A 24,249-nucleotide genomic window follows, 5' to 3' on the forward strand; every position below is an offset into this window, starting at 1 on the left:
ATTTGTGATTTCTAGTTAAAGTAAAACAAAGCACTCACATGGTGACATTCAAGATCCTGTATTTTTATAACCTCATCAAGCTAAATCGGTTCAAGCATTTCCACCTGTGTATGTCAAGTTTAATCACCTTCTTCAACTGCATCATGGAAGAGAAAGCCGCTGTTAGTGAGGCATAGAGCTATGCATGTATGCATCATATTTGGATAATTTGGGCCTTAATTTTTGGCAAAACTTAAACTGAATGAGAAGCCAAAAGTAACCTGAGGCTTCTAACTACCCACAGTGATTATTTGTAATCCCAAATTGTATTTTGATTAATTGTATCCCAAATGGAGGCTGCAGAACATTAGTCCTACAACCAGCTTCCCCCTAATATTTAATCAAATCCTTAATTTCCATGTATTTAACTCATTGTATTTTTCCCTCACCCCTGGATGTGGAAAACTTCTGCAGTATTTTATACAGGCTAAGACTACAATCAATACATAGCCTTTTATGTTTTTTGTTCAAACCACTTTTTCAGTCTTCCCATAGTCCTCACCTTTTTGTCTCTGCTTTTTTGGAAGCAGCAAGCACAAGACCTGGAATGGGGCTGAGGATGTGCTCAGCATCCAGCCACAGGCCCGCCGTATCCCTCTGGAGAGAGAGGAGCTGGTGCTTCCCAGGGTGCCCCCAGAGCCCCAAAGTGAGGTGCCTGGTCAGGGTCCCCTTTTTTGGGAGGAACAGGAGACAGAGCCTGACACAGGACTGGAGACAGCATCAAAACTGCTCAGCCAGCACACTCAGGCCCTGGAGCTGTAACTCCCTCAAGCTTCTTGAAATAAAACACCTAAAACTGGACACGGTATTCCTTGTGCAGCCTTACTGCAGAGGGGACAATAGGAATACTGCTTCCAGGATCTATGTCCTTTATTTTTTTTTACCATTTTTTTTTTTTAACAGCACCATACAAGAAATTGAGATAAATTGTACCTAAACACCTCCCTACTCCCTACTCCTGTGTCTTTGGAACACAGCTACTGAGTGAGTTGGTCCTGCTCTTGTAGAGCTGGTTATTCCTGCCTCCATACAACCCTTTGAACTTGTCCCCAGTAAGTTATTTCTTCCTCCATCCAGACTTTTCCTGCAGTTCATCCAGGCCCTTCCGAGTGTGAACAGCATCTCCCACCGCCTAGAGCAGCTCTCAGGGGCTGGTAGCATCAGTGATTTGGACAACCTGTAAATCCTGCACACACAAAACATCCAGGAACTGTGACAAGTGTATCCTTTAATTTCGTTCTCCTGGTTCTTACTATGTCTGCTAAAACTCGTATGATCTGCTTAGAACTGTAAGAATTCAGATATTCTTCTGGCGTGGGTTGACCCTGTCGGGATGTCAGACGCCCACTAAAGCCTCCCGGTCACTTCCCTCCGGCTGGGCGGGGGGGAAATATAATGAATAGACAGGGAGAGTTTTTCTATGTTTTTATTTTCTCAGTTTGCGACATAGGCCTTCTTTTTAAGCTCTTTCCAGAGACAAGAAGCGGATCCTCCTTCCCTTCTCGGGGAGCAGAAAACGACCTCCCAGGGAAAGGACCTCTTGTGTGGCAGGACACGAATGCCAAGCTATCAGTACGAAAAGCACAGCTTTCACAAGCGGCCCCCGCCCCCTTCCCTTCTCAGCCACAGGCTTGGGGACGCTTGACAGCACCACAGCAGCCCCGCCGAGCGCCATCTCCCGCCCGACTCCCGGCCGCTGTCGCTACGGCAACCGCGCCATCTTGGAGGGCGCCGGGCCGAGCCCAGCCCCGGCGGGCGCTGGCGCGCAGGCGCAGTGCGGGCGGCGGCCGGTGAGGGGCGCGGCGGCAGTGCCGGGGGTCGGTGGCGGTGTGAGGGCTCCGCCGGGAAGATGGACGAGTTCCAGACGGCAGAGGAGGTAACGGGACGGGGGATAGGGGGAGCACAACCTCCCGCCTGGCGTCTCCTCTCGGCCAGCGGAGAGTCTCAGGCGGTGCCCGTCCGCCCCGCATCCCACCCCTCGGCGTCCCCCGCCGCCATCCCTGTCGCCTTCCCTCAGGGTGGAGCCGCGTATCCCGGGCACCGGCGGCAGACGGGCCCAGCCTTTGTTCTTCCGCCTCCGGGTGCCGGCTCCTTGACCGGGTGTTCACTGGGCTCCTCGACTCAGGTTTCTAGCCCTGCCGCTGCAGGTGGCTCGGGGAAGAGGTGTGAGGGGTGTCGTGGCCTCGGGCTGCCCCCGCCAGAGGAGCCGAGTGCCGTGGTGAGGGGGTGGCCGGTGCCCTGCGGGCCAGGGGAACACTCGAGCAAACTGCTTCTGTGTGGAAAGAGGAGTCCAAGCCTCTGGGCTGCGTGTTAGAGGCACGCTGATGGGGCGTCACACCCCATTCACAAGATGCGGAGTGGGATAAATCAAGTCTCAGTCTATTATCGTGCTAAATGACCACCTCGTCTCTCCCCGCTAAGGAGGAGGAAGCAGCCAGTGCTGCTTTTGCAGGGGGACAGCTGTGACACTATTAAACAGCCGCGGTGTGACTGGGTGACACAAGAGCGAAGCAGCGAGAGGGCCGAAGGTGTGTCAGGCTTGTCCTTTTCTAAAAGCCTCGTCCTCATGGCAGGGCCTGGCCTGTGTTACAGTCACAGACTGTTCGGCGTTTTTAAAAAGGTATAATTAACATCCTCGAACATCATTCTTAGAGCTGTTTTCAGAAACGTCTTCAGAATTACTAAAGGCTGTAGTACTGCTCTGCAGTTTGCATGTGTTGCCTGGGAGCACCCCTTTTAAACAAGGTGTTGGAAACATCATCTGCTTGCTTTGTGCCAGAGAGGTACTGCAGGGAAACTGTAAAGTAACCGATTTTTTTCTCCTTTATTTTTTAGTGCATTAAAGTTTTTATGTCATCTTATTAAAAGATGACATGATGATAAAACGGGTAGTGTTGTGTTATTTCATAGTTTGGTTATAGCACATATATCCCAAATCAGGATATCAGGAATTTATGTTCATTTTTGTCATTCCAAGAAAGGAAGAAGGTTGAAAAGTAACATCAGCCCCAGAAGTGAATTGTCAAATCTCTGTTGTTTCTATACAAATTAGATATCAGAATACCTTTGAGAACTTGGGTTGAATTTAAGTCATCTTATTTTGGTGTGAACTGTGTTTGTACTCACTCAAAGGCATTTCTGAGCAGATTTTGTGAGGAAGAAAACTGTACGTGGTTTATCATCATGCTTGACAGTATTTTTCATAGCGTGTCTGCCATGTTCTTAAGCTCTGTGGGAGAGAGTGTTTTTTGATAATTGTAGCTCTTACTTGGTTAAATACACTGCTGCATCTTAAAATGTAAGCACCTGTAAAATGTAGTGCCATGAAAATATATGAAAATAAATTAAAATTAAGTCCTAGTCAAGAAGCTGAAAATAAAAAGCAATTTGCCACAGAACATAAATGCTTTTAAAAATATTGAATTGTGCCAGCAAGTTGATGCCTCTGGGAAGGAGCCCAGCTTGTCTTCCAGGATGTGATGTTTCTTCTATCATGAAGAATGATCAACTTCTCTCATCTTTCTGAATGTCACATGTCCCTGAAGCTGTTCACCTCCTGACTAAAGGTTTATGAATGTGATGTTGAGATTCTCCTGAGCAGGTGTAACTGCATCCTGCCTGCAGATGTGAATTACACTGTTGTTCATTTCTGTCAGCCTGAGAAGCTGACTGACGTCCCACTGAAAACCCAGTCAACATACACCTGGTTATGTTAATTTTTACATTCTTATCAGGTCTTTTGAAATTAATCAGTTTGCCTTCACGTGCTCTTTTGTCCCGGTGTGTGAGGCGAGGCTGTGAGACACCAGCAGTGACAGGGTGGGGTGCCCTCGGTCACTGCTCCCTGGTCCTGTGAGTTGCTGCCCCAGCAGTGGGAGCAGCTTGTTCTAACCCCCGACACGGGAGGCAGCAGGAGCAGAGGGAAGAAAACATAAGCTGCTGACCATACATGGAAATGGGTGGTAGTTTTAAGATTAGTAAAATGTTTGTGCCTTCATTGTCTTGATTCCATGTGCTTAATCTCTGCTCCCCAAAGGCTGAAGGTCCAGTGAGCTACATTTCCCCTTTGGTTTCCAAGGGGCAGCTTTCTTCTTATCCCTGGCTGAGATTGTCAAGACAGTTTTTCCTTCAGCTCTGAACTGCTCTTTTGTCCACATCAGTGCCCTGGAGATGTCAGTTCCATTTATCTGCGAGCTGAGGTTATCTCCATGAGCCCACTGTGATGTGCAGACACTCATGCTTATTGGGAAGGGGGAATATATGTGTACACAAGTGCCATACATGTTATTTTAAAATGCTTCAAATCAAAATTTCAAAGCTTTTGTGACTCAAAAGGCTAGCCAATTTTGGTTCATCTCTTACTTTTCATTACTTTTCTAAGCAGATTAACTTGACTGGGCTGAAGGAGGTAGAGTACATATAGATACATATATATCATATATGTAAATATAGATACATATATGTATGTATAGAGTACATATATATGCAAATAGAGGCAGAATTGGTGTCTTCTGACTTGCCAGAAATCTGTTATGGGTAAATTAAATTTCTAGTGCTTGTTCTTAACAGATCTCGAACATCATAAACAGAAGAACGTGTCCGCTCATTATTTAAAATTCTTTTTCTTTTGTAGGCTTCCTTTCTTGTTGATGAAGTCAGCAGCATCATTAAAGAGGTAATTTAAACATTTTCACTTTGTTGGTGTGAAATTTCATATGCTGTGTGCTGCATACTAAAAGGCATTCAGTAAAATGTGGTGATATGCAATAGATTCTAGGTAGGTTGCTGTCAAAGTACAGGTAACTGTTGATTTATGGAAGTGTATGGACTTCAGTGGAAATGATACCAAGCTTTAGCTGTGATATATACTGCAAATCCAAGAGATATTTAAAGTAATTTCATACACTCCTCCCTGGTTGCAGTGCATCCCTATTAGAATTTCTAGGGGGATGTTTGATGTTAAACACCGTACAAATAGATTCTATGTTTTAGTGAAATACAGGAGCTTTTTGTAGACTGTGTGTATGCCTGTTACTGTGTTCTTTCAAGATGCCTTTCTCCAAAGGGAGTTCTTTTTGTTTGGAATGATTAAACTATTCTTGTTGCTAAGAAACATGAATTTTCTGTCTAGAAAATTTCTAGCAGGATTTGGAATTCCTCTTGTAGACTAGTGCAGCCTGTTTGTTGTTGTGAAATAACTGTTTTGGCCAAACTCTATAAATTGAATACACATACTTATTAAAGCTTACTAAATCCTCATGTCTCTTCTGAATTTTGTGGTGATTTTTTTTTTCATAATTTCTGTAATGAAACAATGTGCCAATGAAAAACATGTAGGTTTAACGTACTTTCGTTTATATCTTAAAGGGGGAAACTATCCTCCTAAGTAAAATGGATTATTTGGCTGGAGGCTTCTGATCTGTTAGTAACCAGCAACTACATGGGTCTTCTGTTTTAGTCTGGGGTTTGTTTCCCAAAATTGATTCTGCTCAAAAACTGGAATTTCATTTCCACAGAAGAATATGTGTAAATGAGCTATTTTACTACTGTGCCTTTTAAAATTATCTTCAGGACTGTTTAAATGCAGGACCCTTTTCGTAATTGTGGCTGTAGGACATTACAAATAATCTAAATCTCACAGAATGAACAGAAGGTGGGATCTATGGTGATTTCCCCTGTGCCTGGCTCAGACTGTGACCTACATGTTTTCAATAATTGAAAACACTTCCAACAGCCAGTGTAGACCAGCAGTATTTAGGATTTTTCTGTGGGTATGGGGTCCATGTTGGAAGGGGTTAATGGGTGCCTTGCATTTGACAGCAGTGCAGCTCCCTCATCTGTTTGTTCCCCCCAGGCCATAGAGAGTGCTATCGGTGGCAACGCCTACCAGCACAGCAAAGTGAACCAGTGGACAACAAGTGTGGTGGAACAAACCCTGAGCCAGCTCACAAAGCTGGGGAAGCCCTTCAAGTACATTGGTGAGCTCAGCTTCCCCTTTTCTCTGAAAGCTGGGGTAGTCAAGTGTCTGTCCAACCAATAGGCAGGGGGCAGCAGAAGATCTCAGAACCTTGTCTCTAAACGGCTCACAGCCATGCATGTTTGTTTCTGTATGTGTGTGCTAAGTTGAGCAAAAATGGAGCTAAATGCTAATTAATGTTAGTGAGAAATTAATCAAAGCTTCTCTTCTGACTAACAGTGACCTGTGTGATTATGCAAAAGAATGGTGCTGGGCTACATACAGCAAGTTCTTGCTTCTGGGACAACTCCAGCGATGGTAAGGAAAACAACTCTTGGATTTTCCATCTAATGCCAGTGTCTTTGAGTCTAGGCAGCATACTTTCCTCCCCCCCCCCGCCAAGTCTGTAGTTTTGGAGTAATAGAATACTGTTTGGTATTTTTTCCATTTGGCTGTGATGCTAACTGAGCTGTGTATGAAATGCTTGGCTGTTGGGAAAGCTTTATTCTTAAGATTCTTAAAGGAAACAAGTATAAAAATGCATAGAGGGGCATGTATGTAATCACTTCCTTCTATTTCTGAAACCCTTTTTTTGTATTTGCAGGAACCTGCACTGTGAGATGGGAGAATAAGACCATGTACTGTATTGTCAGTGCCTTTGGACTTGCAATATAATTGCCTTGAAATTTTTCATTCTTCTCTTTCCTATTCCAGCACTTGATTCCATCTCCACTCAAACTGTGAATACCTGAACAACTTGTTTTTAATGCATTTTTTTTAGTAACTTTTCTTCAAAGATAGAAATTTGAAAACATGTTTTTACCTGTTTTATGTTTGTACCTAGTACCACACCAGTGTTTTCTACACTTTTTTATCACTTCAAAACTTCTCTTCAAGGTGCTAATACTGAAATCTGCTGCAGTGTAAACACTTTCTCTAGATTTCTTTTCTTAGACCAATATAAATGAGACACTGACTTTCACACTTTGTACTTTTGGTTAGCATTAAATTATTGAAATTCATAACCATTGGTGTGATTAATTTAAACTTAAATCCTTTGTTATTGGGGGGAAAAAGTTTCAATTTTTTTCAATTCTCTTCAAGATAGTTGAGGTACATACAGTGAAAAGCACTTACATAATTTTGCCAAAGTCACTACAAAGTTGCAAGAAAATTAGATTACGTTTATCAGAAAGTAACTTGACTGCATTTTTGGGACCTGTTTAATCTTTCTGTATGGTATTTAGAGCATGGAACAATAACTACCTTCACTGAACAAAAAGAAGAAATTTACACATTCTGGAAGTGCTCAGCAAGCTGTACCTGGGTAATCATTCACTTCTGCAGTCAGTTACGTGTGCTAAGTAGGTCTTGAACTTGCTTGCTACACTCCATGTTAATTTTGCTGATAGTGAGAGTGATGAGTCCTGGTAGCTGATGAAACATGATCCTTTCTGAAAGGGGAAAAACTGCCTTGAGGCGATGTTACTAAATGTGAGAAAGTCTCCTGCCATCTAGAGTAAAGTTGCAGAAGAATATAACAAGTAAAACAAGTTTCCAGTGTAGGCTTGGGTAATGTTTTGTCAGCTAATTAAAGAAATGGGAGCATACTATGAATTTTAGAAAACATCTGCCAACAGCTGTAGCTCACTGCTAATGAAGCTGCAAGAGTTACAGACTCATGTGGGAGAGCATCCCTGGGCTGGAGTCAGTCTGAGCAATCCGTGATTTGCTTCTTCGTAGGAAGCCCTGTCTCGTGTTCAGAATCTGGCTCTCAGCTAGAGCTATTTAAAAGACAACTGCTAATACAACAATGTGATTCTGTGATCTGGAGAGATGCAATACTGCAGATTCAAATGACAGGAGAGCATTTGTTTGCCATAGTGTTACATGCTCTGTGCTAGCTCTGCTCGGTGTAGTCAGACTGTGGAAAGCCCTGTGCTAGGCAAGGCTTTGACCCCCTTCCTCCCTACCCCTATCTGCTGTCAGAAGAGGAAAACAGGTGTATCTGTTAGCAGCTTTGGGCTTGGTACATTTGAGACTTATGATAGAGCTGTAAGGCTTCTGTATTTCTGTTAGCATCAGCTCTGTAAATGCATCTCCATCATGACAAGCCACTTAATTCTTTTCATGTATGTCCTAGTGAGTGCTATAGGCAATAGTGTGTGTGTGTATACCTGAGCCTGAGGTGCACATGCCTTACACTGCTGTAAGAGATCTTTAGTATGGGTACAGTCTTCAGTCAGAAATGATAAAACAACCTGTAAAAAGAAAATATTAAAATCAGATTAACGTGCCCAGAAGAGTCACCAGGATCAGAGAAAAACTTGTCATGAAAAGAATAAATCTTTGCTCGAGTTGCTAAGGGAATTTTTCATACTTTTCTCCTTTCTATCATGCCAGAATGATGCTGGCAGTGTAGTACCTAATGAATTATTTATTTATACTTAAACAGTTTTGTGCACTTTGAGTCAATATTTGCTTCTTGGTCAAGCCATTCAGACACTCCTTGTCCTTTGTTCATATTAATAATAGTATATCCCTTGATTTTTTTGCTGTTTGTTGGTTCATGCATATGCTGAGCTGCAAAAAAAAAAAAAAACCAACAAATGTTTGAGATGCTTGTCAGTGTAAAGGCCGCATGGGAGGAGAAACCCCTGTTTAAACAGGAGTTGTGCTACAGAAAGGCAGATACAGTTTTATAGATGGTTTTACATGTGAGCAATAACCAGTCCTTGCAATGTAACTTCTAGGACTACAGAAAGGGTTTAGAGGTGGTGGAATTTTTGGGCATTGGTTTCCCACTCCCATTATTAACACAGTGCTTTTCTTTAAAATTGCATCGCAATCGTATATTACCGTTTCGGTGTTCTACAGTAACTGATTTTTAAATTTTCATTACCTTCAAACACTTCAGTTTTAAGCACTTTTTCCAGAGGCCAGCCCATCTCAGTACCAAAGTAAAGAATTTGGGTGATGAGCTGGCAGAATCCTGGCTCTAGGTAATTAATTTGCCTTTAAAAAAATAAACCCAAATTGTGGATGGAGCATTCCAGGTAATTACACAGTCACTCTCCGCTGTCTCTTGCTTATTGCCGTGTCTCTTCATATGATTACAGCTACAGAGATGGGGGCATGGCAGCCCCAGTCTGCAGGGGAGGAGGAGGAGGAGGAAGGGGGAAGGCATTTACTGTCACTGCCACAGGAGTCTGATCTGTGCTAACTAAAACCTAAGGAAACGGCTCCAGGATTAAGTGCTGCTGCTAAACAAGCACCACCCTATCTGCTACTGCAGCCAGGAGTAAGCTGCATATCCATTTGTGCAGGGAAGTTTGTGGCCATTTTATTCAGCACAGAAAGATTTCAGTCTCCCCTCAAGTTTATATAAGAAATGGCAGCACCCCAAAAAGTAAGTAACGTGCTGATTGCTTTTGCAGTCTACCAGCTATGAGCAGACTTGTGAAAGATACAATTCTAAGGAGTTGATGAATGACATCAGCATCTTCACCATCTCTAAACCTGGTTTTTATTACTGGTATTAACATTCACCAGGAGACTTCTCACTGCCAGCATGACCACAGAAAGCTTTGCAAAGCCACTGAGAAGCCATTTGAAAATGCCAGGCCCCTTATGTAACCTGGCTGGCTTATTTTAAAAACTTAGCAACCTGTCCTTCTACCTTCAAGTCTGGGCAAAATAACAAACCCCCCTCTTCCCCCAAATAAACAATACAAAACATCTGTGATGACACAGGTTCTTGGATCCCATCCTTATGCAATTAACCAAGCTTAAATATGCATAAGAAAATGCACGTAAACTGAAAATATGGGTAAGTCACGAAAACAACTTATAAGAAGGAAACCAAAATTCAGTAGAAGGAAAATAAACCCAGGATACAATATAAAGATATAAAACTTTATTATGAACATATTTAACAATGATTATGCACATAAAGTCTTCCAAGAAACTTCCTTGAAGTAAAATATTCAGTTTTCCTTCATATTCCACATCAGCAATAAGTTTTACAACATAAATGGATAATTTGCTGTTAGCACAACTTACAGATACACAGAATATTTAACATGTTCTCATGCACACTTTCTCAAAGCAGCATTTAATTACAGCTTCTCATTAAACAGAGCATTTATCTTACACATTTTTATACCATTTTGGTACACAATTTTTCCATATTTTCATTTTACATATTTACAAACTCCTAAAAAAGTTTTACAGTAATGCAAAAGTTATTACTGGCATAAGCAAAAGGAAATGGGTGGGGAAATTAGGTGACTATGGATAAAATGTAGTCATTTGGCTCAGAGAAAGACAACAGATGGAAGTTTTTCCTAGCTGGAACTGTTCTCCCCAGTTCTGGTACCACAGATCCAGTGCACGAGCTGTTTCTCACTGGTGTTAAGCCTTAGGCTTCTTCTTTGCCAGTCCTAGGAAAGTTTCCACCAATTTCAACACCAACTGGATTTGTAAAGCAAATACTAGAGAAAGTATCTGCTATGACTGGCTTGCACTCAATTATTGATTTCTTACAAGTCCCTTATAATCACTGTGTACGTGGAAGTTTTGCAGTTATTAACGGATGACATCTCCTTTAGAGCCAGGATCACTGTGTGCTGTGGGGCCTCCTTGTGTACATTCCTTGTTTTGTACAGTTGCAGTAGTTTATTACTAAATACAATAATTTCATAAGATGGAAATGACTACTTTAGCAGTAATAGAAGGAAGGTCAGGCTAGCTTCTTAAACAGATTTCTTCTGTTTGACCCTTAGATTTCAATACTTTACTCAGAGGTGAATTTATGCCACCTACTCACAAGCTGTTAACAATCCATACAGGAATATTTAAATACTGTCTCTGCTCTCCAATCATGGAAATAAGAGGAGTCTTACTAGCAAAACTAGTTACTCATCTGCTTCATTGCTTTTGCCATCTTACCGTATATTGAATTTGATGCAACAGTGATTCAACCAAGCTACCATAACACTGTAGCACTTCCAAAATACAAAGCTATTTTGCATGGCAAACATTGCTTAAATATAATCTCTAAAAATGACCACAGAAATTATTTTCTCACTATTTTCATAGTGAGATACTTACTCATACATTTCCCATTCTTAGCTTTTCTGTATCCACTTCAAATGTGGTGATGTAGTGAAGTTTATTCAAACAAAACAGCAAGAGAAACGGGTTGAAAATAATCTTCAAGTTAGATTAAAAATACGGTTTTTAGTCAATGAAATCACAAGGCATGACACTATTTGAGAGTTAACTGTAACAAGCAGTTCAGACTGTGATAAGAAACATTAGTGTACTTTGCACATTGGTCTAATTTTATCTCTTCATAACAATTTAGGAGAGAATTAAACAGTATCAGAGGAAAAATATCTGAGTATAAGAATCCTGTAAATATCAGTTTTTGAGAACCTACTTCCTGTACCCACTGTTACACCAATGGAACTTGAAAGGATGTGGCTTATGTAAACAATGCCAAATTGGTTGCCAAGTCTGACTCTGCACATTCAAATAGGGAGAGCTATCTCAAGAATAATAAAAATGAGAATGGACTGTACAATTTTAGCATACAGAGCATCTCCCATACCCTTTCAAAATAGTCTAAAAAGAAGTGCCGAAGGTACATTTTACTAGAGTTTACTGGAAAGAAAACCACCACTAACTTGAATTCCCTTCTTTAGTGTTTACCTATATGTTCTTCTAAAATAATACCAATTAGGAAGTGAAGAACCTGCTCTTCCTCCCCAGCAATTTCCTTGCTTTAGCCATACAACAGTGCTTTGGCTTCTAACAAAGAAACAATCCCTGGCACAAAACGTTTTTCATTTCAGATACTCTCCAGAAATTTCACAGCTCTTCATAATTTTAGAAAGATTTCCCTCTCTCTCTCTCTCACACACACACAGCATGTCTCACAACACATCTTTAGCAGAGCACTGATTGAATCTGAACTATTCTATGACAGCAAGGGTGCAACCGCATGAAGCGGTTCCTTTGGTCCTCTCTAAGTGAGATGCTGCCTTGTGCAGCCTCCCCTTTATGATCTTGAACAGCCACCAGGAGGTTATTGCAATGAGCACGGTCTGGAGCAGTTGTTGCATTAAAGCACAACAAATCTCCTTTTTCCCCAGTATGATTCAGCAAGTCTAGCAGGATTTCATTGCACTATTCTGCTTGAACTTCTTTAATGATGAGCACAATTCTCCAGTGCAACCCAGCACCATATCGTAGTAGATTAAGAGTGCTTTTGAGTCTTCTAAAGCAGCAGGGCAGAGAAATGTTACAAGAGTAAATCTCTGTTACAACTACATTAAAAAAGGAGATACTTTTAGAAGGGTCAAGTATCTGAAAGCAAAAATAGTTACAAACAAACATCTTAAATAAAGAACCAAACAATGGCATAGGAGAAAACCAACTTCTAAACGGAGAAGCAGCAGCATTGTACAAGGAATACTTAATTCCCATATAACTTTGTTCCAGCACAGACTGGAATACAGATAATCACAAAATGTGCTAGTAAAAGTTCCCATCATACAGGTGGAGACTGGTGTGACAAAGAAGCTGAACTCTGCACAGAACACGCTCACAAGCTGACTCTCAGGCATGTTCAACACACGAGCAACCATAACTGTTCCTAGCATGTAGAGTAACTATCTATTAATACAACTTATGGGAAAACTGATGTAGGAAGAAAAACGCTTAAAAATGAAATGTTTGGGAATCTGAAACTCTAATTCCTTAGAAAACTTTCATACTCTATTCCCTGCAAGTAACAATCCCCACCAGCATACTGTAAGAAATCAGTACTGGCTTCCTTCTGAGATTTTTTGTTGCTGAAATACTTCTGTTTGAAAGGGCTGTATAAAAAAAAAAACAACACAGACTTTACTGCAGTGGCAGTAAAGCATGTCATGAAACTAATTTTGCATCACTGAGACTATTTTGGCTCACTACAACTTGCCTATTTGCCTGTATCCTGCACTTATAAATCTGGTAAACTTACTGAAATGTATTTTAAAAATGTCCTTAAGTCTGTATCACTTATTTGAAGGAAGAATAGAAAACTTTTGTCTTCTTGCACTGATGAAAAAAAACCCAAAAAACATAAACCAAAACACTTAATTCCCTGCCTCCAGCTCAAAATACTAAGGTAGAAAATTGAAATGAGGCACTTCATACCACAGTGCACAGTATATAAAACAGCTAATGCAGAATGAAACAGATGAATGGCAGTATGCTGTACATCATCCCAAAGAGAAAAAAAAACAAAAAACAAAACCGAGCAGCAAGGAAGCAATTGGAAACACAGTACATAATCTGTGAGACTGTTAAATGGAAACAGACAAAGATTTTAGTTCACAGACATCCGGCTATCAGGCATTTTATAAGACATGTAAAACTTTTGGTTTCTTCAGTTTTCACCACAACCATTTCCGTCATTTGTTTTCTCAGTTTTATCCTTGTAAACAGAAACAGAAGCAGGATGCCCTTCCTGGGAGTTGGTGCTCAGATGACAGCAGATTGTAGGAAGCCAAAGAAGTTTTCTATTTAGGAAAACTTCAGAATTGGCTGAGCTCCAGATGAACAAGTCTGTCTGCATTGAAACCAGTCAATCAATCACTGTCTGACTCTTCTTTATACTTGGCTCTTATAGCTTGGCCGTTCTGAAGGGGCATCTCTTCATAATCACTCCTGTGAAACAGACACATTTTGTAACTCCTGAACATGGAAGTTCAGATTGGAAGTTGAAAATAAAAAGTTAAGTTCTAAACTACATTGAGGCATCAAATTGTTACTTGGGTGAGAAGCTGTTATCTGTTTTTCTTCCTTGTGGGAGCTATGAAAAACAAATTATTTTTCATCAGAGGATGATGCGTAATAAAAGTTATTCCAGCGAAAGCCATTTCTCACACAGATGTGCAAGATTTGATTTAGTAGCTGGTACTACCACTACTCATCTAACTAACCAAAAGCAAGCTATCCCAGCATGAACTTGTTCAGGTTAGTGCAGTGTTGGTCCTATCCTCACAGTCCAGCCACTTCAGCACCTTTGGTAAGAGGTGAAAACATTATGGGTGAACTTCAGTGTCCAACATAGGGACACCTGATTGGGATGGGTTTCAAGTGCTACTAAAATTCTCAGATTACATAAAATCACCCAAGTCAAGGAAGTTTTGCTAGACTTCATTGTTCTTCATTTGATAAGTGTTGGAGACTTAAGAAGCACCACTCTCCTTCCCAAAAGCATTTACATATGAGCTGAGTCTTTGCTAAGTCCATCTGACTCCTGATGTCCTTCTCAGTGTAAAAAGGAAGCCCTTTCCCCTCAGCTCTTACTGCCTTCACTCCATGAGCTACCAGCATCATAATACTTTGTTACCTGTTTGTATCAGTGCCATGGCAATCCCTTTTAGAAACCAAAAAAAAAGAAAAAAACAAGTTCTCATTGTATTTCTGTTTCAGAAAAAGCTACATTTCTATTCTTTACGCAGAAAACTTTCACTAACAAACCCTTCACTTAATATGTAAAAGAATACTACAGAAACAACATACCAGAAGTAACTCTCCATAGATATTTTATAATCTTACCCATAAATCACATCATCATCTGAATCATTCAGCATAGAAAAAGCAGGATTGTCTTTTAACTGTGATTCTGGAAAACACAAATAAGGGTTAATTTATTGTGTTAAATATAGAAATGTGTCTGTAGTGCTAACTTAACGCTGTAGCAACAGACACAACTTCCAAGGCAGTCACAACCACAGTTCAACAAAACTATATCCAGACAGGAATTCTCTCCTTTAAACTCACTACACTTCAGCCACATAATTATAGTGTTCTTGAAAGTTAAGGAGACACCGTAATTATCTCATTTTTAGATAGACAGTGTCCATGTTCTCTAAGTTCATTTTCTCCCCTGTGCAGTTTCCTGTGTCGTATTTCAACCTGCATGTACATTGGTAATTCTTAATCAAAATTCCCTATGTATTTTAAAAGCACAGACTTCTTGGTTATTTCAAAGCTGAAAATATAGTAGACCAAAGCTGGAATTCCTTGATTGCAAGTCAATGATTATGCAGTTATTTTCTATCCTTGAAAGAGATGAAGGAAGGAGTTGTACCTTTGAGATGAAAAGAAACACATACTTTCCCATTGCTATTTATGACAATTCCCTCTAGCTTGTTTTAAGGCCTTCATTTCTTGCATAATCTGTGCTGCTTAGCTGCAGTTCATAGTTTATATGCAAATAAAATTTAATCTTTTTTTCCTGGCAGCATTTTATCTTCTGCCTTCTACAAACAAATAATTCTGCAACCAGCAGAAGGCTTTCAACTTTATCTACATCCAGCCAGTTCTTCTTCCACTCTGGATGGAAAAATAGCACTTTTCTGAAACAGTTCTGTCCATCACAACTCTAAATTAGAAAAAGGACAAACTCCACTATTTAGTGCCTTCTCCCTGCATGCTCTCAGCATACAAGATAAGATTAGACAGGCTGCTAGATAATCTCATCTCCTTTCCTGTGAAAGGTTGGGCCACATCATCTTTCCAGGTCTCTTCCAGCCTGGGCTCTCCTGTGGTTCTGTACCTTGAACAGAATGCTTAAAGTGGAAAATGTACTCAGTAAAAATATTTTAATGATCTTTATCTGTTAGTGAGGGAAATGTGTTATAATCATCATGTAAGTCAGATTGTATCCTTTACATCAGAATGCAAAACCAGAACTGCCACTGATTCAGTCTTTTATCTCCCTTTACATGGGCCTGTGCAGCCCTCTCCATAGCAAGTTTGCCAAAATTCCTCCCATATTAGAGATCAGTTTCACTCCTACTTTTCCAACAGCATTTGGATTTCAGAGTCCAGTTTGCCAGCATGCCAATGTCTCAACCTGGATTAGAACAAAGTACAAATGAAGTGATGCTGTTCCTTAAGGGCTGTCTGTGAGTCACTTCAAAGGCTGGTGCATTACATGCAAACATCATACTGAATGTAAACTCGATCTAAGTGCACAAGAATTCAAGCCCAGCTAATCAGCTGATTACACTTTGTGTTCCTTCATATTTCCAATACCAATTTGCTCAGAAGCAGTGACTGCAGCTTCTCCTTATGTTAACTCAAAGCAGTTCAGAACAGTAATGAGACAAGCAGAATACAAAGATATTGCACAGCATCTGCTAATACGCCAGCTCTTGCCATCCACGTTTGCCAGACAATGGCTCACACTTACCATACAGCGCATTCTTCGAGGGGGAATACACAAAGGCTAACGTGTAGAGATAGAAGTTCAGTAACCCATAAAATGATAAGAATTCTGCTGGTAGTAAGTGTCAAGGATATTGCTCAACATAGTTCTATACACAGGAACTTTTGGAAACAAGACCCAACGCATACACAGGCTGTTTCAATGGAAAGAATGTTTACCTCACTGAAGTTTGTGAGCATGAATGGCTAAACAAACTGCCTGTTTTAAATTCAATGACAACTGATGTACTCAAGCTATTTCAAGGTAAAGCTCCCACTGAAAACAAAACTTTAACACAAGTAACATTTACTCAGGTACAGTCTGCTCTTAAGCAGTGGAGTACATGGTCAATTGAATAGTTCTGCCTTGAATGCTGAAAGAAAGCAGAGTAAGTTGGGTGTTCAGATGGGTTTGGTTTGGTTTATTTTTTAAAAAGTTCTTCCTTGGCACAGTGATGAAGAAGGAAGGAGAAAGGATTACATTCAATTACATCTGAAGATGGTTTCTTGCCACTGTTCTAGGTAAATACTAAAGGTTTTACATATTGTTTTCTCCTACCTCCCACTCATACCTAAGCTAATCAGTAACCAGAACAGCTGCAGTCACACAAACATTCTCACAAAGCAGAATGTATTAGGATCTCATGGTTCAGGGCCAGGAATACAGGTCACAATCCTGCTGTTAACAGATATCAGGAATAAGCCTCTCCCAAGCCACTTAAATTCTCTGTTGTGACCTGTATCATACGTAGACTCACACCAATACTCAAATGCATTTTCAGTGACATCAAAACTATTAATTTCTCATATTTTACTACAACCCATGACAAATGCTAAGTATAGCACAAACAGTTGAGGCAGCAAATACAGCCAAATTTGCCATAATATCTCATTAAAATTAGTCAGATTATGCACCAGGCATGCATATCTATGACTTCATTCTTCTTGGAGACTATCACAAACAGTACTGGTGAATGTGATGTGGACACACTAGACTGAGAGTCTCTAGGTCACAACCTTTACAAAGAGCCATTACAAAATGCTGACAGGAAATCTCAAACAAAACAGACTCAACTTCAAAAGTCCACCTAGAAGTCGAAGGTCTCAGTCTTAGGTACATCACTTTAAAGCACCTTCTGCATGAAAACAGATTAACATTCCTACTTGAGCAGTATCACAACACAAGGATATAGTTCTGATAATGAGTTGACAGCTCAGCAACAAAGTTGTCCTGTAGAACTTGTGCTCCAAAGCGTAGGTAGAGTATAACAATGCTGTGGGGGGGGAAAAAAAAGCATATAGGTGTACTGTGTCCTTAGGCTACAAACTTGAAACAGTAGTTTGACAGAAGAGTATATGAGAGAATAATTATGTTAATATGCTGACCATTTATTTTAAGATACATTTGCTTTGCTAGTTCTAAATTAAGAATCATTCTTTTGTGATTAAAAGTTAGAACTCAGCTGAGAAAAGCAGAAATCCTCAGATTTCATCTACTACAGACAATCCAATAATCAACAGCTATTTGAAATAATAGCTTGGTGTAGGGAAAACAGATATTAACAGCAATGTAAGAAAGTAACTGTAAAATTCTGCTTTGACTAAATGAAGCCTACAAAGCTACAGTAGAGTTCTGCCAAGTGAACTTCTAAATCTTGTGCACTGTAATCAAAATAATACAAAGTTAGCTCAAAAGGCCTCAAGAAGGGTTAAAAAACTTAAGAAATGCTTGCCATCACAATAATATAAAAGGCATTCTTGAGTTTCATTGACTAATTTATTAGCAGCAAAATTTATTCAAAGCCCTGAAAAAAAGGTTAGGCAAGTTAGAGTACTGATAAATGTACTTTGAAAAGCCTTACCTAATGACAAGCACTACAAAGGTTAATGCAGTCAAGAATTTTAACCTGAGATCTGAAAAAGATTGAGAAAAGTTGTTATCAGTGAATTTTTACACCTGCATCTAGGAGAAGCAAGGCCATTTGGGAAGACTCAAAACAAGTATTCCTTACCAACATAAGGCATGTTTCGAAGTTCTGAGCATGCCCTCACTATCAGGAACAAAAGGTACAGAATGTATGTGGCTGCCACCACAAGGAAGAAGATTTTCATTCCCTATAAGAAAAGTGTTAGGTTTTATTATTTAATAAGAATTCATCTATTCCTTCTTCTGTCAATAGGAATAATTCCCAAAAGCACAACATAGAATGGTCCATTTATGCAGGGAAAGTAGGCTCATGAAGCAAGGATGGTGATATACTCAGGGACATTTTTGGGGAATGTAGAGAAAGGACACTCAATAGAAGCCAGAATTTTGTTAGCCGAGTTCAGAGTTGGCTGAATCTCGACAATTTTCTAAAAACACAGCTCCCAAGAACAATACAAGGACCCATGTACATCGAATCTTCCTTTAGAACAAGAAAGTCTGAAATTTAGTAGGTAGGGACCTTGGAGGGAGTTAAGATGTACAAAACTGAATAACAGACTTAAACTTTTTTCTTTCAATCCCAACATCTTGTGTTGTTTTGTCTCCAGATTTGCAAGACAATTTACTTTTCTCAATGGGACAGATCTCAATACAGTCTATGCATGATCTGAAGCAAAAACAAAAGTACTCTAGTCAGAGTAAGACTGACTGACCAGCATTTTCTGTTATCAAAACTGCATTATACATTTTTACAGAAGAACAAGCTCCCTCTCTCCTTACATTTCCTAACTGTACCTGACCATTGGACAACAAGAAGTCATTTTTTACTTACCTGGAAATTACCTGTGTCAACCCTGTATTGATATGTAGGATCATGTACTTCATTCACGCTAGAAAAGATTCGAAATTAAAAAGTGGTACATGCACAACTCCAGACAAGGTTAAAAAGACATGTTGACAAAGAAACCCACTCACAAAGAAAAGGTTTAAGGTTACTGTACAGAGTTTACAAGAAAAGGGTTTGGCAGTCTAAGTTGGCTCAATGCCATTAATTCAAATGGAATCATGACAATTTACCATATACAGCAAACTATATTTGAAGAAATATGGAGGATTTACAATTGAATCATGTCTAATCTCCCCACCCATTTTTTACAAAATGTGTATCTTGTAAATTCCTACAGGCCTTCAGGATTCCAACAAGTCTTCAGGATTCAGTGTCTACATTTTATCCTTAGAAAACTGTGGCATGAGGACTTCCCTCATAGCAATTTTACTAATAGCATGAGCATTTTCTGCAACTGCACTGCTTTTAATAATGTACAATGGCAAGGAGAAGGCTAGAAGTTTTCTTGCTTCTGAGAGATAAGAGGCAAACACTTGAGACTAAAACAGCATAGAAACTACAAATGTACTAAAATGGATGAAGTTTCTTGGGTGGGGAAGAGTGACACCTTTATCTTAACACAACAAATTGGAAAAGAGGGAGAACCACTAAACCAAGTAAAAGAAGAGTTCTGAGTAAAAACAGCACAGCTTGACTAAGCCATGCCAGCAACAGTTCTGCAGGTTTAATAGTCAAGAGAGTCAGGTCAAACTATGTCATAATTAGCTTCAGAGAAACTGTTGCTTCAGCTACTAAAAGCTAAGCCATAGCACTAGAGTGATTCTTGTAAGGAGCCATAACATACTGACAAAGCAGTGATTTCCAGATTGCACTCAGATTTAGGTAATTATTTACTACTAGGTTGTCCTCAGAGAACTATTTTCAAATCAATCACAATTTGCAGAACAGAAAGATGTAAGAATTTGAACTCCATTCCTGTATCACAATTTGAGAATTAAGAAAGAGATACCACTAGGTACATTCCATCTTCTCATTTTTTAACACTCTCAGCTCATATTTGTGCAACACATTTTGAATTACTTACGTTTGCCATATTCCCAGTGTAACGGAGGCCAGCCACAATAGTCCAACAATAAAGAATTTGGGCAGATAGAAAGTTAAGCACTTCCTTTCCCCCTATTAAGAAAACAATAGTGTGGTAAAAGTGTGAACCCACACTTGAGATTTTATTTATTCTTGACAGAATAAAATAACTATCATCTTTGTTTCACTCAACATGAACAGGATTAAGAGACTCATCTGTATTTTCATCCTGTACAAGTGACTAGAGAAGACATATTCTATCATCATTTGTGCTAATAAGATGAAGTATAGATGGAGCATCCTATTGTCCCACATATTTCACTGATAATGCAAATACAGGAATAGGCTCCAGAATTCCTATTTCTCTTATGTAGCATTTGTAAGTAGTTTTAAAAAACAATCAACTACCACATACAACATCAAAATGCAAGAATTCATGCAAGAATGAAGCATATGGCATCATAATTCTGACAACTGTCCCACCTATTTCATTTAAGCTTGGTTGACTCAAAATAATCTACTTCACCATAAATCACTCTAACTCCAAAGCTTCGTATGTCACATTGTACTTTATGAATAAAATAAATATCTGTTTTGTAAGAATTTAATTTCTGTCACCTTTTGAGAGAATGGAACAAAAGAAGTCCTGTCTCCTCAGTAAGCAGAAGACATTGTTGCATCTCTTACCTGTACTCTAATACCATGGTAGACACAGAGCCAGAACAACAACAGTGCACACAGAAACAGTGACTGGAATAGATCATCCAGCATTCCAGGAAACCAGCTGTTCACCAGGAAAGAAAGGGGGAAAAATGGATCTGTAACAAAATAAGAAAAAAAAAAAGTTAAAGAGAGGGAAAAGACCTTTCACTATGAAATGTAAAGCAAAATCCATCTTCAGCAGAACAAAAAACCCCTAGGTTTTTTCAAATTACATCAGTAAATGAAACTAAAGCTTGTTTTATTTTAAAGAAATTAACAGAGAAAATGGTGCCTCCAGCAGCAATCCACTCTGCTTAGAAATAATCTCAAATGGTTACCAACATTTCTAGATGATTTCAAGTTTTATTAGACTTTCTAGTAAACCACTGTTTATATGGTGATGACCTGAAAAATTATTGTATAATCACTAACGTGTAAATATTCTTTTGATACTGCTAGAAAGTGCCAGAATTTGCAGTGCTTTACTGGACTAAAAGTAGCTTGCATTTTTAACTAAAGCATGAGTATCTGAAAAATGAAGAAATAAGACAGCAAACAAAAACTGAAAGATTAAGTATGGCAGGCACCTATTCCAGTCAGAGCTTTAAAAATATAGTTAACATCCATGTGACTGAGAACAAAATCCACCCTCTCCTCATACCCTTGAATTTGTTACACTTGGGAAGGGTTGGGTTTTTTTTAATTTGGTTTTTGAAGCTTTATAAACAACTGCTTTTAAGTGCAAGGATAAATTCCATTTTGCCTTTTTTTTTTTTTTTCCTGCTTCTCTTTTAAAAAGGTGCCTTTCTAAAAAAGGATACATTCAAGGATACAAGTACCATTGTAAAGTAGCAAGAGAGGAAGTAGGATGGACATCCATTTCTGTTCAATACCCCAGTCTCTCATGGAGAATTTCCGCAGGGAATGTGCAAACAGGCACTATAAAACAACAACACCAACAATTTGTAAGGAAGGAATACAGCCTTCAGTGGTTTAACCAGAGCTAAGAGAGAGCACAGCACACTGCAAAGGCTACTTCACGAGGCCTTTGCCACTGAGAACACTGTCAAACAGGAGCCAGGTCTCCTAGTTTCTGTTTCAAGTTTGCTCACTGATCCGGTGCAAATGACTTAATTTCTCAAGCAAACTGAGAAGTAAACCACCCAGTACATGAAAACCAATGAGTGGAAAAGAAAAAAAGATGTTGTCTTGTTACTGGTCACACACTATCAAGTTCCACTTAAACACACTTTTTAAAAAAGCAGATTGCATTTTATAGTCACAATTACCTGAGCAACATCATCATCAAGAAAAATGCTATGGAAGTGTGCAGCACTTTGGTGTCCCTACCCTTAAAAATTCCGGATTTTAAATTTTATGTTGTTTTTTTTTTTTTTATCAAACACTTATTTTCAAGGAGCCAAGACAGGTTAGAAAGAAGATATCATCTAAATCACAGCTGTTTAGTGTATAGTTTAGGCTGTAAGGGACCTCTGGAGGTCTTCTAGCCCATCCTCATGTGCAAGGCAGTGATAACTTTAATACTAGATCAAGGTTAAACAGCCCACACTCTGGCCATCCTATTCCTGAGCCTACCTACACTGCAAAAAAAAATACTTTTCTTTAGCATCTGATCACAATTTCCTTTGCCTAAGCAAAATCTTTTCTGTTTAATCCAAACCCAGAGTTTAGAAAAACAAGTTTTCCCATTTATCTTATATTAAGAAAAGACATTTTCTTAATGTCCCTTCAATACCACTTGAAAAAACATAAAAGCAGCAACTATGTAAGTATTTCACAAACGTTTTTACACCCATTCAGTGACATGTCAACTTTTCTGCCTGGGGTTAAATTCCTAAACACAGCATTACAGAGCAGTGGTATCAGCTGCCTACATAATAAACTCCAGAAAAGCTGCAAATAAATCTTACCGTGACCATGAAAGTAAGAACGACAAAGACAAATCGGAACCATATTTCCACTTGTGAAAAGGTTGGATTATAGGTCTTCCACTACAAGAAAACAGAAGGAGTAGTATTTTGACAGACTACATATGACATCAATATCAGCACTTTATTGCAGATACTGAAAAGTTCTTTGGCTTTCCAAAATTTAATGGTATAACCAAATCCCACTATGTCTCCATGGAAAAATAAATTTGTTTCATCAAAAAGGACTGATAAAAAGATAAGCAAAGAAGTCTAATAGCCTTTGCTTCTCTTTTATCCTGCCACTTCATAACATACTCAGTGCTGTCATATGTTAAAGCACTCTCAGGACAAATAGGATAGTCTCCTTAACTGCACTTTCAACCAAAGTCTGAATGCAAATAAATGAGTAAACCCAGTGTGTTCTTCTGTACTACCATGGTCAGATGTACAAATTGATTATGAAGAAGTCAGAAAGGTACAGGGGTACTTCCTGTAAGGAGTTTATTTTCTTTTTCACTTACTCGTCTCAGAAGAGAAAATCATGTAAAGGAAGGGTAAGTAGCTTACTAGAAAGACAGAAATCTTTACATAGGTTAAGGGGGAAAGCCTCCTCCTATTCTAATTATTCGAAGGGCATAGATATTAATTATAACATGTCAGTTTTCACAAACTCTGCTCTGTTGACAATTTATCTCATACCTGGCATGCTTCTGAAGCCATTTTTGAAATGTAAGCTCCCTGGCACAACATATGCTCTGCTCATCTGAACAAGAAGCTTTACCTTTCAATGTATTAAATCTGTCAACCTCTGTCTTGTCTTTTTAAACTGTAAATGTAGAATGAAAATTTTATGTAGAGAAACCTATTATACAAAAGGCAATCCATTGATTTCAACTCAGATCACCATAAACAATTGTAATAATGAAATAAATGTGACAATTTTAGTTGCTGCAGGAAAGTTTAGGTTGGGGTTTTTTTGAGGCTGCATAAAGGTCTGCCTTAAAGGCAGCCTACAAAGCAAGATAAAAAAATTTACAACTACGAATGCCCCAGTACTTTGTTCTGTTTGAAATCTGGAACTAAATAAAGGGTTTGTGAGCTTCAGGGATTTCTTCCCCTTAGAACTTGATTTTAATTACATGCTTTATGCACTAGATTATTAAAAATATTAATATTTAGAAAGTTAATTTGGTATATTAAATTTTTTTTTTCCCTTTACAGTAAGATTTTAGGTTGCTACCGGCTCTGACACACTGAATGTTATATAGAGGCAAATATACCAGACCTAACTTGTATTATAAACTTTGTTTAGTTCTCTTTTCTCTCAATGCAAATGTTTCTAAATTTCTCTCTGGAGTCAAAACATATAAATTATATAATTGCTTTATAAGCCATCTTTAGCACTATTAACTGAGACAGTTATTTCACTGGAGATCATCTGAGTGAATTATTTTTGTAACCTGCTTGTGTTATCTGAAAAAAATATAAATTC

The 24,249-nt window shown here is 39.1% G+C and overlaps 2 protein-coding genes across 7 annotated transcripts in view; one reads left to right on the plus strand and one right to left on the minus strand.

The window, feature by feature from the left end:
* The first annotated feature begins 1,795 nt into the window (after positions 1-1,795).
* On the plus strand, positions 1,796-7,020 carry DYNLT1 (dynein light chain Tctex-type 1). The gene is made up of 5 exons (XM_015620284.3): positions 1,796-1,915; positions 4,673-4,714; positions 5,894-6,017; positions 6,236-6,313; positions 6,600-7,020. The coding sequence occupies exons 1-5, from the start codon at positions 1,889-1,891 to the stop codon at positions 6,668-6,670; spliced, it is 342 nt and encodes a 113-aa protein (XP_015475770.1). The 5' UTR covers positions 1,796-1,888; the 3' UTR covers positions 6,671-7,020.
* Positions 7,021-9,889: 2,869 nt separating this feature from the next.
* TMEM181 (transmembrane protein 181) overlaps positions 9,890-24,249 on the minus strand; it is a 35,169-nt gene continuing 20,809 nt past the window's right edge. For 4 of the 6 annotated variants that reach the window (XM_015622869.3, XM_015622871.2, XM_015622872.3 and 1 more), the window contains exons 7-18: positions 22,758-22,838; positions 21,666-21,765; positions 20,812-20,942; positions 20,126-20,217; positions 19,027-19,084; positions 18,280-18,382; positions 18,130-18,181; positions 17,459-17,541; positions 16,254-16,343; positions 14,612-14,678; positions 14,403-14,429; positions 9,890-13,714 (exon numbers count right to left, since the gene is read on the minus strand). In XM_015622869.3, coding sequence (XP_015478355.1) covers positions 13,636-13,714; positions 14,403-14,429; positions 14,612-14,678; positions 16,254-16,343; positions 17,459-17,541; positions 18,130-18,181; positions 18,280-18,382; positions 19,027-19,084; positions 20,126-20,217; positions 20,812-20,942; positions 21,666-21,765; positions 22,758-22,838 — 963 coding nt within the window. In that variant the 3' untranslated portion in view covers positions 9,890-13,635. The remainder of the gene's footprint in view (positions 13,715-14,402; positions 14,430-14,611; positions 14,679-16,253; positions 16,344-17,458; positions 17,542-18,129; positions 18,182-18,279; positions 18,383-19,026; positions 19,085-20,125; positions 20,218-20,811; positions 20,943-21,665; positions 21,766-22,757; positions 22,839-24,249) is intronic. The other 2 variants (XM_015622870.3, XM_015622874.2) reach the window with 1 other exon arrangement.

The sequence above is a fragment of the Parus major genome, chromosome 3 (assembly GCF_001522545.3).
Source record: "Parus major isolate Abel chromosome 3, Parus_major1.1, whole genome shotgun sequence".
Lineage (NCBI taxonomy): Eukaryota > Metazoa > Chordata > Aves > Passeriformes > Paridae > Parus > Parus major.